Source organism: Buteo buteo, chromosome 2, assembly GCF_964188355.1.
Source record: "Buteo buteo chromosome 2, bButBut1.hap1.1, whole genome shotgun sequence".
Taxonomy (NCBI): domain Eukaryota; kingdom Metazoa; phylum Chordata; class Aves; order Accipitriformes; family Accipitridae; genus Buteo; species Buteo buteo.
In genome coordinates, this window is record NC_134172.1 from 18643044 (window position 1) to 18658902 (window position 15859).

Below are 15859 nucleotides of genomic sequence, written 5' to 3' on the forward strand. Positions count from 1 at the left end.
TCCAGAACTGTAATTCACTGGAACCTCACTTTGAAATGTCCCTGGGCATTTCACAGCAAACAAACTGGCAGTGCCTTCCATACACACAATGAAATCACACCTGCATTTTGTTGCAGTCTTCATGAGGCACTTTCAACCTGTATTTGTCAGCTACACAGATCCACCCAAAAATCAGATCTGATTAAGTTTCACTATCAAGAAAAAGATTACAGCCAACATACATCATAAGTCAGTATAAACATCAATGTTCAAAGATAACATTCGAATCAGGAAGTTCAAATTCTCATATTTCTTATCATCTTTTGAAATATTTGGATCCAAGTCCCACAGTTCTGCACACACATACAGACAACCATTGTGACTTAGCATCCGGACTCCTAATCCTTTCTAAGCCAGTGGGAAGCGCAAACTATGTGGACTCTGCTTGAAGAGTCAATGCCCCTATTAATCACAGCACACACCCAACAACCACCAACTGTATTATGAAAGGAAGACAACAACAGTTGCTTTGTTTGCCAAGCCTGGCAGCAAAAGGTAGCAGTATCACCTGGGGTCTTTATCTACAAGCCTAGCAGAAAACACTTGTTGATTAAAAGGGAGATCTGTGCTCAGTTTCCTCTTCATCTTGAGTAGTCTTAGGTACAGTAAACACAACATAACTGCCAAGAGAGAGTTTGTGCCTTCATCCACAAATACAGGAAAAGCATGACTTGCCTGGAAGTCCTGTAGTCCAGTTCCTGGTCCTGCCCCAAGGAATATTTCAGATTTTATCCTATTAGAAGTTAATATAAAATGCATGAACAGGCCAGAGAACAAGAACAAGAACCCAGATTCTTGGAGAGAAGACTGGCACATACCTCCTGCTTGAAGACCACTCTGAATTGAGAGTTGATGGAGCCATCTTCCCATGCCATAAGTCAGACCCCCCAGGCCTCAGAAAGAGCACCTACCTATGTCCAATGTACTGGGTACCCTGATTGGGTAGCTCCTGCCACCAAGCCATTTCCTACCTCCTGATCATTACCAGAGCTTCTCTCCAGCTCCTGAGAAACCAGAAGGAAACTTCAGCAAATCATAGAATCATAGAATCATTTAGGTTGGAAAAGACCTTTAAGATCATCGAGTCCAACCATTAACCTAACACTGCCAAGGTCCACCACTAAACCATGTCCCTAAGCAACATGTCTACACATCTTTTAAATACCTCCAGGAATGGTCACACAACCACTTCCCTGGGCAGCCTGTTCCAATGCTTGACAATCCTTTCGGTGAAGAAATTTTTCCTAATATCCAATCTAAACCTCCCCTGAAGCAACTTGAGGGCCATTTCCTCTTGTCCTACCGCTTGTTACTTGGGAGAAGAGACCAACCCCCACCTTGCTACAACCTCCTTTCAGGTAGTTGTAGAGAGCGATCAGGTCTCCCCTCAGCCTCCTTTTCTCCAGACTAAACAACCCCAGGTCCCTCAGCCACTCTTCATAAGACTTGGTCTCCAGACCCTTCACCAGCTTCGTTGCCCTTCTCTGGACACAGTCCAGCACCTCAGTGTCTTTCTTGTAGAGAGGGGCCCAAAACTGAACACAGTATTCGAGGTGCGGCCTCACCAGTGCCAAGTACAGGGCGATGATCAATTCCCTTGTCCTGCTGCCCATACCATTTCTGATACAGGCCAGGATGCTGTTGGCCTTCTTGGACATCTGGGCACACTGCTGGCTCATATTCAGAACAGCTGTTGACCAACACCCCCAGGTCCTTTTCCTCCAGGCAGCTTTCCAGCCACTCTTCCCCAAGCCTGTAGCGTTACATGGGGTTGTTGTGACCAAAGTGCAGGACCCGACACTTAGTCTTATTGAACCTCATACAGTTGGCCTCAGCCCATCAATCCAGCCTGTCCAGATCCCTCTGTAGAGCCTTCCTACCCTCGAGCAGATCAACACTCCTGCCCAACTTGGTGCCATCTGCAAACTTACTGAGGGTGCACTCGATCCCCTCATCCAGATCATTGATAAAGATATTAAACAGAACTGGCCCCAATACTGAGCCCTGGGGAACACCACTTGTGACTGGCCGCTGACTGGGAACACATGAGTTCCTAAAGCCATGACAAGTGGTCAATCTTTATCTTCTGCTTTGATAAGCCGAGAAAATTCAATAACCCTTTATGGCTGGTTTTTATAGTGAAAGCATTTACCTGGACACCGTCTCTTCATATCTACTGCAATGTCATCCACATCCCATCATCCACAACCTGGACCACTGCCAGGTTATCCTAGAAGTCTTCTTGGTGTCTGGCTATGGGGATAGGTGTGTCTCTATAGTTTATTCACAGACAGAGGTCTATTTTTCTCTGGAATTATCTCCACATAAGAGAGGCTATCTTTTCCAGCTGGGTAACTCTTTGAACAAGAACTCATCAAGTGTCTACATGACATCAAATAGCTTACCCCTTTTTTCTGAGGACAGATTCCTCCTATGTGAAGAACCCTTATTCTAACATGCTGTAGATCCATTCAAGGGAACTGAGAACAGAATGTGGGAGACACTACCAGTTTGGAGTCAGATTCCTTAAAAAACTTAGATTTCAACAAGTTAGGAGCTACAGGAAATAGCTTTTAACTGCCTTTCTCCCACAGAGAAATTCAGAACTGACGTACCTGCCTCAGAACACCTGCGCGTGGAAAAGGGAATCACCAGGATCCAAACTGCGCTAAATGCTGTGCTGGGCATGGTGGGAGATCTGTAATGCTGCTCAGAGCCTGGCTGACTGTTTTATGCTCGCAGGTGGCAAGCCTGTCTCCTTAGGATGAGAAAGAAGAAATGCCTACAACTTTTCTTTGCAAGTACTAGCAGGAGAGGAGGGAGTTGCTTCTTTCAAAGAAGGGCAAGAAGAAGAAGTGCCTGTCTGTGGTGTATTACCTAATTGGGTAGACGCCTTTCCAGATGTGTCACATCAGAGCTTAATGTTCTTCTCAGCCAGAGGGCACTCAAATCACTGCCACTTACCAGCGTCAAGAACACCAGGCTGCAGGGTAATTTTTGGGCTTGGAAAGATGCTATCATTGTTACAGCACAAAGCTCTGGCACACCACACTACTGAAATTTTTGTGGTTTGCCCACTGCAATCACTAAACCTTGTTTCAAAGTCTTTTATTTCTTCATCTCTCCCTCCCCCGTTTTGTAAACCTGTTTACCAAGCAAGCAAACACAGCACGATATACCTCACCACTTTCTGTGTTTTGGTCCCAGGTAGAAGAATAACCCTTAGTGATGAACAAATGACTGCAGCAGGTTTGGGGAAAACAGTAAAGGAGAAGTCTAGGTTTCCTAATTGCTGGTACCAGGTGGGAGCTGCCTGCAGGCATCTCCGTTACCATGAGCCTGCTGAGGTTATCCTGCGGGCAAGGCATTGCTGCAGTGCAGCACAGCACAGGCTCGCTGCTAATGTGATTTTCTTTAACTGCTCCATATGCAATGGTTTCCTGCTCAGGATCACTGCACCTTATCGCTCACTTTTTAATTTTGCAGCCTGTGTCTTAGAACATGGAAGCTAGATCTGGATTTGATATTGTAACATCAGTCTAATGGTCTCCATTACACAACGTGGAAGTCCCTGCCCTAGGCTCGTTCTCTGTTCACATACCCAAGGATCACATTAATCCTGTTTGCCACAGGGAGTTCAGGACACACGATCCCAAATGCAAACTCCAAAATCACTTGTAATCCCAGCTCTCCACTACGCATGAGCTTCCATGGGACAACTGTGTGTGACAGTCTTGCTACCACCTGGGCTCTTGCCTCCTGCCGTACCTCACCCTTCCCCTTGCAACAGGCTTGACGCTCACCCGACTCCCCAGTGAGTTTGTTCAGCTCCTTACGCACACAGAAAGTCACTCTCTTTTTGCCGGATTACAGTGTTACGGTGGACAAGGGGCCAGGCAAGTGACAGAGCAAGAGGAAAGGGTGCGGTGAAGGCACGTGGCTGGCAGGACTCCCCATGGGTGCGAGCAAGCGGCTCCAACAGCCGTCAAACAACACGTTGATGGCCGCAGAGGGAGAAAAGCACCCATGCCTCGCGCTCTTCTGTGCAGAAGGGCACCTTGTTTCGCTTCGCTGCAGATCGTTTTGCAGATCCCAGCTTTTGGCGTAGCTTCGGAGACAGCCACGGCAGCCGACTGGGGCAGGAACCCCTGGTGCGCGGGTGGATGGGAAGGAGAGCGGTCCGAAACACCGTCACCAGAGCCTAAGAGAGGGCATCGCCGCCGCGCCCCACTACCGCTCGAGGAACGCGGTGCAGGGCCGGGCCTGGTGAAGCCGGGCCTGCAGCCTGCCCGGCGGGAGCCGGCCCGCACGACGGCAGAACCGGGCTCCGGGCAGCGCTCGGCACGACGGGCGCCGTGACCGCACCGAGGCCGCGACGGGGCAGAGCCCCCCCCCGGGGGCCGGGGCCAGAGCGGCAGGGAGGCGCGGGCGGGCACCCGGCGGGGCTGCCCCGTCTCCCCGCCCAGCCCCACGTGCCCGCGCGGCGGGGGCGGCGGAGGCCGCGGTGAGTCAGAGCGGGGGGACGGCCCTCGGCCGCGCCGCTGAAGAGGCCGCGGTCCGCCCGACCGGCAGAAGGCGGCTCTCCGCCGGCGCAGCGAGAAGCCCGCGGCGGGAGAGCTGCCGCCGGCAGCCCGCGCCCCCCGCCCCCGGCTCGCCCATGGCGAAGCCGCGGCGCCCCGCGGAGGGCTGCTCCTGCCGCAACACCGACTGCGTGGAGCGGCCGCTGAGGCGGCTCTTCGAGGGGCTGGGGAGCGGCGTGGCCGCCTGCCCCTGGCCTTTCGTGCTGGTGCCGCTGCTGCTGTCGGGGGGACTGGGCGCCGGCTTCCTCTTCCTGCCGCAGCGGCAGGCGAACGACATCGAGGAGCAGTTTACGCCGACGCAGGGGCCCGCCAAGGCCGAGCGCGCCTTCGTGCGGCGTTACTTCCCCACCAACGACTCGGAGCGCTTCTCCGTCTCGCGGCTGCCCACCGAGGGCGCCTACGCCAGCCTCATCGCCGTGGCGGCGCCGGGGAACTCGGTCCTGGGCCCGGCGGCGCGGCACGACGTGCTGCGGCTGGACGCGGCGGTGCGCGCCCGCCCCGGCTACCAGCGGCTCTGCGCTCGCTCGGCCGGCGCCTGCGCCAGCCCCAACCCGCTGCTGCCGCTGCTGGCCGACGGGGCGGCCGCCGAGCTGGAGAACCTCACCTTCCCCGTCAACCACGGCGAATTCCTGGGGGCCGCGCTGGGCGGCGTGCAGACGGACCCCGGCGGGCGGGTGCTGGCGGCGCGGGCCCTGAAGCTGGTGTATTACCTGCAGGAGGACGGCCCCGCGGCGGCGGAGAGCCGGCGGTGGCTGGAAAGCTTCCTGCGGGAGTTCCCGACGCAGCTGGCGGCGCTGGACTTCGCCTCCGTTCAGGTAACGCGGGGGCCGCCGAGCCCCCAGGTGCCCGGGCTGCCCCGTCGCCGGCGGGGACGGGGGACGGTGGAGGGGAAAGGCGGGGACGGCCTGCAGGTTGCGTTGGTGCCGGCATGGTGTCGGGCGTTGCCTGTGCGTGCGTGTGAAGACCACGAAGAAGAGTGCAAGTCCTTCATCTTCTCTTTTCTTGTTGCTTTAACAACAGGTGACTTACTTTACCTCGCTGTCCAGACAACAGGAGTTTGAAGGAAATACCAAGAGCGTGATCCCACTCTTCTCCGTCACTTACTTCTTGACCATAACCTTTTCAGTCGTCTCTTGCCTAAAGTAACATGTCTTCTAAGCTATGGATCAATGAGAAGTGACCTCCGCTCTTTACCTTGCCTAAATTCGTTTCTGCTCTTGTCAAGTGAAGTCATTCTTGAACCTGCAGACTTCACGTAACATTTAATAATAGGCAAAATGTATTTCTTTGCTGTTTCTCTCCTACTTGTGTGCATTTCCTAACTGCTGAAATGGGGTTCGTGATAAGCACCAGACGCATACCTGAACAAGCGTTCAGTTCAGACATGCACAGCTTGAATGCTAGTATCCGTTCGTCTGTTCTCTGAAGCCATCAGTCATTTCTGTAGTCCCCACCTCGTAAGAGTCCTTTTTGTAGCTGATGGTTTTGACACTACTTAAACAACCGAAACAACCCCCTGCTCTTTATCTTTTTAAGAGGTCTGAGGTGCTACAGCACCTTTGGCACTGGAGAACACTATACCAAAGTAAACGCTTTTAATGATGAAAGGGTTCTACTTTACCTTCTGCGGGAAGGGGGCCAGAAGTGTTGCCTAGCCAGCCTGGCAGCGGCAAAATTCTGCATAAGCACTTCTGTTGAACAAAACTTACCAGCTCAACTTGGCATACCCAGTGGAGACATTCACCAAAAAGATGCATAAAAGTCAAACAGAAAAGTTGTCATTTGGCCGGAGGGAAGGAATAAGTGGTGCTATTGCTAAGGTTATTCTACTACTTTCTTGCTTATCCTGCCTGCAAGATGCTAATTCTTTGTAAAGGTCAGTTAAAAAGGTGAAGGAAGCAGGGGAGGGAGGAGGAAGTATACCATGTTAAAATCCATTTACACTTTTTTTTTTGCCACCTGCTCAGTTAAGGTACAGATGAATGAGCACTAGCTTCATAGATGACTGCAGGTCTGGGTACAGCTTTAGGTATTCTGCTTGCTAGTAGAGTCTGAGCCTTACCTGCTGTCCACAAAGAACTTAGCCTGCCCTTTCTTTGTGCTGGTGGAAGGTGAACCATTTTACGTTTGGCAGTTTTTGTGTGCTGTGCTTGAGGAAAAAAGTTCTACTCTGAGGGTGGGCTTACTGGTTTAGCGCTTGCATCAAGCATCATGCCCATGAGGCTATACAATTTCTGGATATCGGCTGCCTCGCATACGGTTGGTTGTGAGCGCAGACAGAGCAAGGGCGGTTCCACCAACACACTCTTCTTGCCTCGGAAACGAGAGATTCTCTTAAAGTTCAGAAATAGTCTACAGCCTGGAAAATATTACTAGTCAGGCAAGAGGCAACTCTTTACCCCTTCAGTGTGGTGTGAAGTCTCCCACTGAGAGCATTTCATGGGGAATCCATGAGCCAGCCCTCGGGGGCATCTTGGCAAATGGCTGGTACCCAATCTGTCTGCTGAGAAGGCTTCTCTACGCAGCACTTACTGCCTGGGAGGTGCTTCTATGCTACACCAAGAACGCATGTGAAAGGAAAAAGCTGAAAATTCATAATTTTTTGGGTCACCCTAAATCTAGCCTCTCTCTGGTAGCGCTTATGTGCCTTCATTTTGCCAGGATGCAAAGATCAGTACACATCTTTACTCTTAGGTATATAACTGCCCAGCAGTAATAATTTATTTAGCACCTCCTATATAAATTAATCTTGTCCAGTGCTCACACCTGGGAGGTCTCTTAGCAAATAGCAGCTTTCATCAAGAGTTCCCTTCACAGACAGGATATTGTTGGTATCTGTGCACTTGTCATGCCAAACACCTTGCTGAAATATTTGATGTGTAACTAAGCTATTCCTTAAAATATTTTCAGACTGAGCTGTATAAGAAATAATGTCTGGCTTGCATGCTGTGGAGTGGTTTCTGCCGGTTTAGCTGTGTTAAGCAGCTTTGGATTGATGCTCTTCTGTGGAGTGCCGTTTGTGGTCACTGTAGCAAATGCACCATTTCTTATTCTGGGTAAGTAGAAAAAGCGAGTCGGTTTCAGATATGAAGACAGGAGTTAAAACAACTTGAAGGCGTTAGTCTTTTATGATGTGAGCATCAGATCATAGGCAGTTCCATCCTGCAGTGAGGGGAGGAGACACCTGGAGGTGCAGCGTCGCCTGTGCTCCTACAGGTGGGTGAGCCGCTCAGCTCAGCGTACCCATGCTGGGACTGGAGCTGGGCTCTGGCAGAAGGGCAGCTTTTCCCAAAAATCGATGCCTGCTCTAGTTCCAGTGCTACGGCATGAAAACTATAAATAAGAGGGTCGAAAGGTTAGCACTTCGGGCATTATTCTGGCGTCCCTGGTAATTTAGCCATGATGACTAATCATTTTTTTAACTAGTGCTGATACTTGAGGTGAACTCAACCGGGTTCTGTCCCTGCATTCCCCTGTGTCATCCCCTGCTGTTTTCTATAGGCACACTCTAAGCATTTACATATCTTATTAGCTCTGGATAAGTTTGTCTACCCCAAAACAGTTTGTTGTTAGTACTGTTCTATGGGACTTCTGAATTTGTCAGCGATTTAAGCAGGTGCAGAGGTCTTCCCCAAATCATCCACCTCTTGACCACCTCTTTTTGTGGTACAGTGAGAGCTCCCTACTCCTCTGCCATTGGTCAGCCTCAGGGTAGCTCAACAGCAGCACCATGGAACACGTGCCCAGTGTGCAGCTCATGCTACGCTGGCACTGACTCAATCCAATACCTGTATTATGAGGTGAATATGGGAAGCAAGTTACCATAAGTTTTTGTATCCCATTTTCAGAGTGTAGTCTTTGGTCAGATAAAATTGGGCCTGAATACAGTTTAAGCAGTGAGCAGGACTGTCTGTAATTTCAAATAAGTAATCCATCTCATTTTGTTAAGATGTGAAATTTTCTCTGCAATATAATGACTGGGTACTAAACCGTCTCCTTTAGCTATACAGCTGAAGTGATGCACCATTCATGCAACCAGCTCCCCCCAAAAAATGCAAGGAAGTTAGTATCATTGCATCACAGTTGCACAGGCTGCTTGACAGCCAGTGCTGAACTTTCCAAATACCATTAGGTAACATTGCTGCAAATAAATTACTGCTTTTAAAATCCTTATCTGGTCTCCTACATGATAAATTCATGTGATCTTTTCTTGGTCTTGGTCTCATGCTGAGGAAAGCATATGCTGGTTGATAAAGGCTTTGCGTCATACTAGATGTCTAATGCAGATGATCCCTAGGGTATGCATCGTTTCTTTGTTTCCTGCATAATTCAAATACATTTTGTATTTGCTTTTGGTTGCTTATCAATTGCAGAGGCTCTAAATTTCAGAAGGACCCTTTTGTATACCTGGGTGACATGCTTTAACCCCAGCCAGCAACTAAGCACCACACAGCTGCTCGCTCACTCCCCCCCCATCCAGTGGGACAGGGGAGAGAATCAAAAAATAAAAAAGTAAAACTCGTGAGTTGAGATAAAGACAGTTTAATAGGACAGAAAGGAAGAAAATAATAATGATGATGATGATGATAATATGACAAAGAATTGGAATATACAAAACAAAGGATGCACAACGCAATTGCTCGCAACTCGCTGACTGATGTCCAGTTAGTTCCTGAGCAGTAATCCACCCCACCCTGGCCAACTCCCCCCAGTTTATATACTGGACATGATGTCACATGGTATGGAATACCCCTTTGGCCAGTTTGGGTCAGCTGCCCTGGCTGTGTCCCCTCCCAACTTCTTGTGCCCCTCCAGCCTTCTTGCTGGCTGGGCATCAGAAGCTGAAAAAACCTTGACTTAGTCTAAACACTACTTAGCAACAGCTGAAAACATCAGTGTGTTATCAACATTATTCTCATACTAAATTCAAGACATAGCACTATACCAGCTACTAGAAAGAAAATTAACTCTGTCCCAGTCAAAACCAGGACACAGTGAAAGGGCTTAAGCTAGTCTCTTCAGATCTTGATAAATAAAATGCAGACTTTTGTCTTCCTTGCATTAAAGCAAACAAATTATCAGTACATTAGATTAATTGCTTTGAAGCCTGCCTGCTTTCTGGAATCAGCCTGGCTCGCTGCTGTCCAGTAGTACCTTTTGAGATGCTGCTGAATTCCTCTTTGCATGTCTACTGGCAATTGCCTGTTCAGGCAGCAGATAGTGATGTCATCTATTCTTTTGCTCTTAGCTGTATCATCTGTGTTGGTCCTCTATTCAGGCGGTCTTGCTTTGCCTTTTTGTGTGATTAATTTTCAGGGAATAGAAGAGTCCTTGAGAGAGTAACATTGGCAAAATACTGAAAGGTCTGTGATTAAAATCTCGAGAGTTAGCAGAGCTGAGAGAAGCACACTGGCTCTTCCTTTTTGAACTTCAGCTCACTGACTCTCGTGTTTTAGCAAAAACTAGCCCAGGACCCAGTCTTTCTGGCAGGGTTTCCCAGGACTGTGGGGGGTAATACATGTGAGCGCATCATTATAAATGTGAAGATAAACAAATAATAAATCATGAATAAATACTGAAAGATAAACTGGAGAGAAGATAAGTGGAGAGCAAAGAGCATAAAAAAGCAAACCACTGGAAAACTGGGATCATTGTTGTCCCATGTGATAGCAACTGTTCTCCCTGTCTGCTGAAGGCAGAGCAAGAAATTATTGCTCTAATTTGCTGCAGTGATGAAGAAGAGATTCCAGAAATAACGGGGGATGCTTCCTGTGATAACAATAGCTGAGCATCAGAAAAAGCGATGTGTTTCAATCTATGTAATCTACATCACCAGACACTTGGACAGCAGGTACAGCACTCTTGTCAGAGATGGACTAGGTGTGCTCAGTCCTTCAGCAAAGTAGGGTGAGGTCTCAACAACCCATCAGGTCACCAGGAGTTTCTGAAATGTAATAAATTCAGCTACACACAAAGGTTCTGTTTTCCTGTATCTGTTCAACTTGCATCAGCACTAAAGTAATGTTAGTATCCTAACTTTCTTTTCCAAAATTTTATGCAGATTTAAATGTGATTAATTTTGTACTTTTGTTGGGTGGTAGTGGAAGCTGCCATTTGCAATGCAGGGTTAACTTTTTCTCTTCTTGCAGGAGTTGGTGTTGATGACATGTTTATCATGATTGCTTCCTGGGAACAAAGTTTAAGAAAAAAAGAGAAATCTGATGTTAAATCTCTGCTGGCTGAGACTTACACAGAAGCAGCACTTTCTGTGACTATCACCACTCTCACAGATGTTTTGGCCTTTTTCATTGGCGTCTGGACTGCTTTTCCATCTGTGAGATCATTTTGCCTCTACACAGGCACTGCTTTTGTCTTCTGCTATATATATACCTTGACCTTCTTTGGGGCAGTTATTGTATTAAATTATAAAAGGGAGCAAGGAAACCGACACTGGCTAACTTGTATGCCTGTGGGAGTAGGTGAAGATCAGGCTGAGAAGTCCTGCTTGTACAATGTTTGCTGTATAGGCAGCTGTTCTGGGCAGTCATCTCAAGTAGAAACCAAACAGCCAGAAAGTGAACATCCAATGAGCATATTCTTTAAACAGTATTATGGCCCTTTCTTCACAAATAAATGGATCAAGCTACTTGTGGTATTGCTGTATGGAACATATTTGGGTGGCAGTATTTATGGATGTACTCAGATCAGGGAAGGCATTGATCTTAGAAATCTGGCGAGTGATGACTCGTACGTTATTCCATACTATGATGATGATGACAAATACTTCTCAGCATATGGACCCAGGGTCATGGTTGTCATTACTGAAAGTGTAGATTACTGGAATGAGACTGTTCGTCTTGTCATCGAGAACTGCACACAGAATTTAGAGGGCATTTCCTATGTAGACAAGAACTTCACAGAGTCATGGCTGAGAGTATACACAAAACTTGCCGAAAGAGATTTGATAAATAATAAGACTCTTTTCATTAAGAACTTAAGTACATTGTTCAATTCTTTTCCCAGTTTTGAGTGGGACATTAACAAGACTCTGGATAAAATAGAAGCTTCACGTTTCTTCATCCAGACGGTAAACGTGACTTCAGCCATTGACGAGAAGAATCTTCTCAATCAGTTAAGAGAGACAGCCGAGCAGTGCAGTATTCCATTAATGGTGTATCACCCAGCATTCATCTACTACGATCAGTACCTGGTAATAGTGCAGAACACTGTTCAGAACATTGTCGTTGCTGCCGGGGCAATGCTCGTCGTCTCCCTTTTGCTTATTCCCAACCCATTGTGTTCATTGTGGGTGACTTTTGCTATAGTTTCTGTTATAGTTGGTGTTGCTGGTTTCATGACATTTTGGAATGTCAATCTAGATTCCATATCCATGATCAACCTGGTTATTTGTATAGGGTTTTCAGTAGATTTTTCTGCTCATATTTCCTATGCCTTTGTTACAAGTGGAGAGTCATCAGCCAATAAAAGGGCAATCGAAGCTCTGTACCTGCTAGGTTACCCAGTACTACAAGGTGCACTTTCTACTATACTAGGAGTAGTTGTCCTGGCTGCAGCAAAAGCCTACATCTTCAGAACATTTTTCAAGATCATGTTCCTTGTTATTTTGTTTGGGGCTCTTCACGGTCTTGTTTTTATTCCGGTATTTTTAACCTTTTTTGGAAACTTTGGCAGATCACCCCACAATACCCAATCTAAAAAGCTAGAGCTTAGGTTTAGAAATGATAAAGATTGTCCGTGACTAAGTTAAATGTAATATATTTACTATATGTTGATTAAAATATAGTGACTTTCAGGGAATATAAGAAATGAAGAAAATGAAGGTCAGAAAAGTAAATACAACAGGGAAGCAAAGGCTTCAGAAAAGCCAGGCAAGAAAAATAACAGAAGAAATGAAAATGCACAGAATGGATTTGTATTTCTCATTTTTGTGTGTGCTTGACTAGCACCTTGTCAATGTTGTTGTTAAATGTTGTTAAATATTTTTTTTTGGTGACTTATTTACTGAATGTATTAAAATTATTATAAACACTGACCATGGCTGGCACGAGCTTAATGGACTATGTTACAAGTTTGTCAGGCAGTGCATGCAGGAGGGAAGAATAACTCCTACTGGTTTGCCTTTCCTGCCTGTTTACCTTGGCCCAACACTGAGCCTGAAGACAACTTTCCCCCAAGAGGCTCAAACCTGGAGGTTTTACAGCAAGATTGGACTGCCTCGGACTGCAACAACTCATAAGCCTTCAGGAGACAAAGTCTGCTTGGGCTTTTAATGCAGCATGAGAAAGCCTTAGGGAAGGCAAACTGACTCACATTTTCTGTTCACATCTGTCTTTCTGTGGTGTCCTGTTCTCTTGCTAAGATTAAACATTATGTAGCTTTAAGAAGATTGTGTGTAGCTTCTGTTGGCTGCAGTCTGTGAAGGGATATGCTGTAGGTGACTGAACTTGTTTGGACCTCCTGGGTCACCACCATGGAAGATGCTGTGCCATGGCATGACAGGGCAAGGATTCACTAGAGGGAATCAACACCCGATTGAGGACGAAGTGAAAAAACAACTCAGGTTTAAGCCGGTAAGTCCCAAAACTATAAACCCATATATGATGCTGTCTTCATCAGTGACAACCCATCCTGTGATGCAATGATAGAGCAGAGGACCTTTCACTGAATAAGAGCTACGAATATATGAGGTGGTCTTTTAAGCTGTAGGGACAAGACACTGGATGAAAAGACAGTACATAATTTGTCACCAATTTAATGAGCTACCTGTTGGAAATCAAATGAACGATAGTAACTGATGTTGGCAATTTTAGAGAAATTGGTCTAGGAGTTACTAAAGCATTCATTCCAAATCTGCAGCTGTGGAGTGTTTCTTCTGAGAGATGAAAGTGTGAGAAAGCCAGGGACTGCCTGTGTTCCGTGTGGATTTCTGACCAGTTGCATGAGACCCAGTAGACAGGGCAGAATCCTTCTGTTTCCTTCATGATGTCTCTGTTTATGGGGACAATGGACTGGAAGTTAAGTCACTCAGAAATTGATAATTAATTTCCAGGACAAAGTGGAAGTACTGATGCTAATTTTCAGAGGAGTGAATCATAGTCTAAGGCATTAAATTAATTCCCATTTAGAGTCACTATGAAAGCTACATAACAAAGCTCAAGATAAATCAGTGACAGCCAAGAAAACTGTGTGCCCAGTTACTCAATATTGGCTGAATCTGGAATGCAACAAAAGCATTTATCAAAGAACACTGGCAACTTTCTGTCCAAAAGCCGTTATTAACAAAGTTGCCACAAAAAAGAAAATTAAACCCCAAAACTTCTCAAAAAATTTTGATTCTGTGCACACCCTCTCAAATTGGAAAAAAAAAGTGCCAGAGACCACATGGAGTTCACCTGAAACTTTGCTGTGAATATATGAATACTACATGTTAGTAGCTCAAATACTACAGTGATGGCTGAAAATAAAACCTTTAGAGATATGTTACTCTGAAGAGTAACAACTATAGTCATCATTAAGACACATTATATATCCCTCCCTTTGTAAAAGCAAAATAAAGTCAAGCACAAAGCTGTTTTTTGGGGGAGTACTTAATGTGCATAAAACCAGAAGTACACTTCAGCTGATAGGTCTTTCCATATGTACTTTTGTCCCTAGGTCCTAAAGCAATAGGCTTTTTTTACTTTGTGGAGATTAAAACAAACAAAACCACCAAATGCCCTACCACCCACTCCTCTACCTACGACAGCCTGAGAATTCTTACATTAAATTCTTTGCAAAAAGTATCCTGACCTTTACTGCAAATTTCTACGTCCAAAGAATGTTGTGTTTCCTTCTCATTCCAGTTTTGATACTCAAACCAAATCTAGGTGTGTTGCTTCATCACTAAGGCAGCTAAATATTCTACTGTGAAAGTAGCTAAAATGGGGAAATGTTTATAAAAAAAGTTACAGGTCTTGCAACACCAGAGTTGGAAGAGCAAGTTTTGTTCACAGAAGGAGAAGCAGTTCTTGAAAGAGTAGTCAAACACTGAAAACTAGCATCAGTCTTCGAGGAAATCTGCTCCTGAGGTGGAAGTCAAAATCCAGTACTACCACAGCCCATATAGTATACCACTGAATCTCAGCCAGCAGCATTACATTTCCCGGACAGGGCACTAACCACAAAGCTAGATTTAAGAAAAACAAAACAAAAAACCCCAACCCCATGCACCAGAGTCCCCCATTCTCCAATTAAATCCTTCAATGTCCATATTAGTGCTTTTATTATGGCAAATGATACAGCCATTTCTGCACTGATGAAGCTGCCAAAGGAGCAGATGATGCACTCACATTGGCCCACACCAGAGGAAGGCATTTTAATAAACACTAGATAGAAGGAACAGGAGTCACACTCTGGGAAAAAGAGAATGGAAATCTACTTCTGAGGGAAGTGGAGCAAGCAGCCTACTTAAAAGCGAGTACTCTCACGTCTTGCCCTGTTCTTTGGCCATGTTTTAGAAGCAAAAAACAGCTTTACTTGCTTCTAGGAAATGTTTCCAAGCGAATCAAGAGAGCAGACAGCTACTAAAGGCTTGATTGCTCTATTTTCACAGCCAGTTTAAGGGATCAAGATTTAGAAAACTTGTGACACTTCAGCTGACTCAGGTCATCACACAGTAGGAAGTGGCTGGAAAGGCCAGGCCACATCTTCCTCTGGAAGTTTGCATTTTCTTTGTATTAATCTTGATGGCAGAATTCTGGCATAAGTCAGCATCAGGAGTGCAGAAAATTCAGAATCATGCCCAAGTTTGAAGTTCTTATGTGCCACTGTGCTTGTGACCAGTTTAGGGCTATTTAAAAAGCAAAGTCTGTCAAAGCACCTAGCTTTGCCCTGCTTTCAACAACTTAAAGGGAACTGAGGTTCTTCTCACTGACTGATGCTTGGAAACTGCCTTTGTGGTCTCCTAACTCTGCCCAATAATTACGAGGGGGAATTTCAGCTCCTAGATGCACCCGAGAACACCAGAGGTCAAACCCAATGCCTAAACAGACAAGTTTCTTTTGAAACCCCACAGATATCGCATGCACACAACCATCTAGGTATGACAGTAAACTTCATTAACACCTCTGCCGTTAAGTTGGCCAGAAAACAAAGATACCTTTTACACTTGGTGGCTGATGTCTTAACAAACTTCTTTCATGACCCAATGAGATACTGCCTTTTTTTTTTTTCCCCTGAGA

General features: G+C 46.2%; 1 protein-coding gene across 1 annotated transcript; it reads left to right on the forward strand.

The window, feature by feature from the left end:
* The first annotated feature begins 4552 nt into the window (after nt 1–4552).
* Nucleotides 4553–12672, forward strand: PTCHD3 (patched domain containing 3). The gene is made up of 4 exons (XM_075047072.1): nt 4553–5434; nt 5640–5761; nt 7530–7675; nt 10769–12672. The coding sequence occupies exons 1-4, from the start codon at nt 4697–4699 to the stop codon at nt 12376–12378; spliced, it is 2616 nt and encodes an 871-aa protein (XP_074903173.1). The 5' UTR covers nt 4553–4696; the 3' UTR covers nt 12379–12672.
* Nucleotides 12673–15859: the final 3187 nt, after the last annotated feature.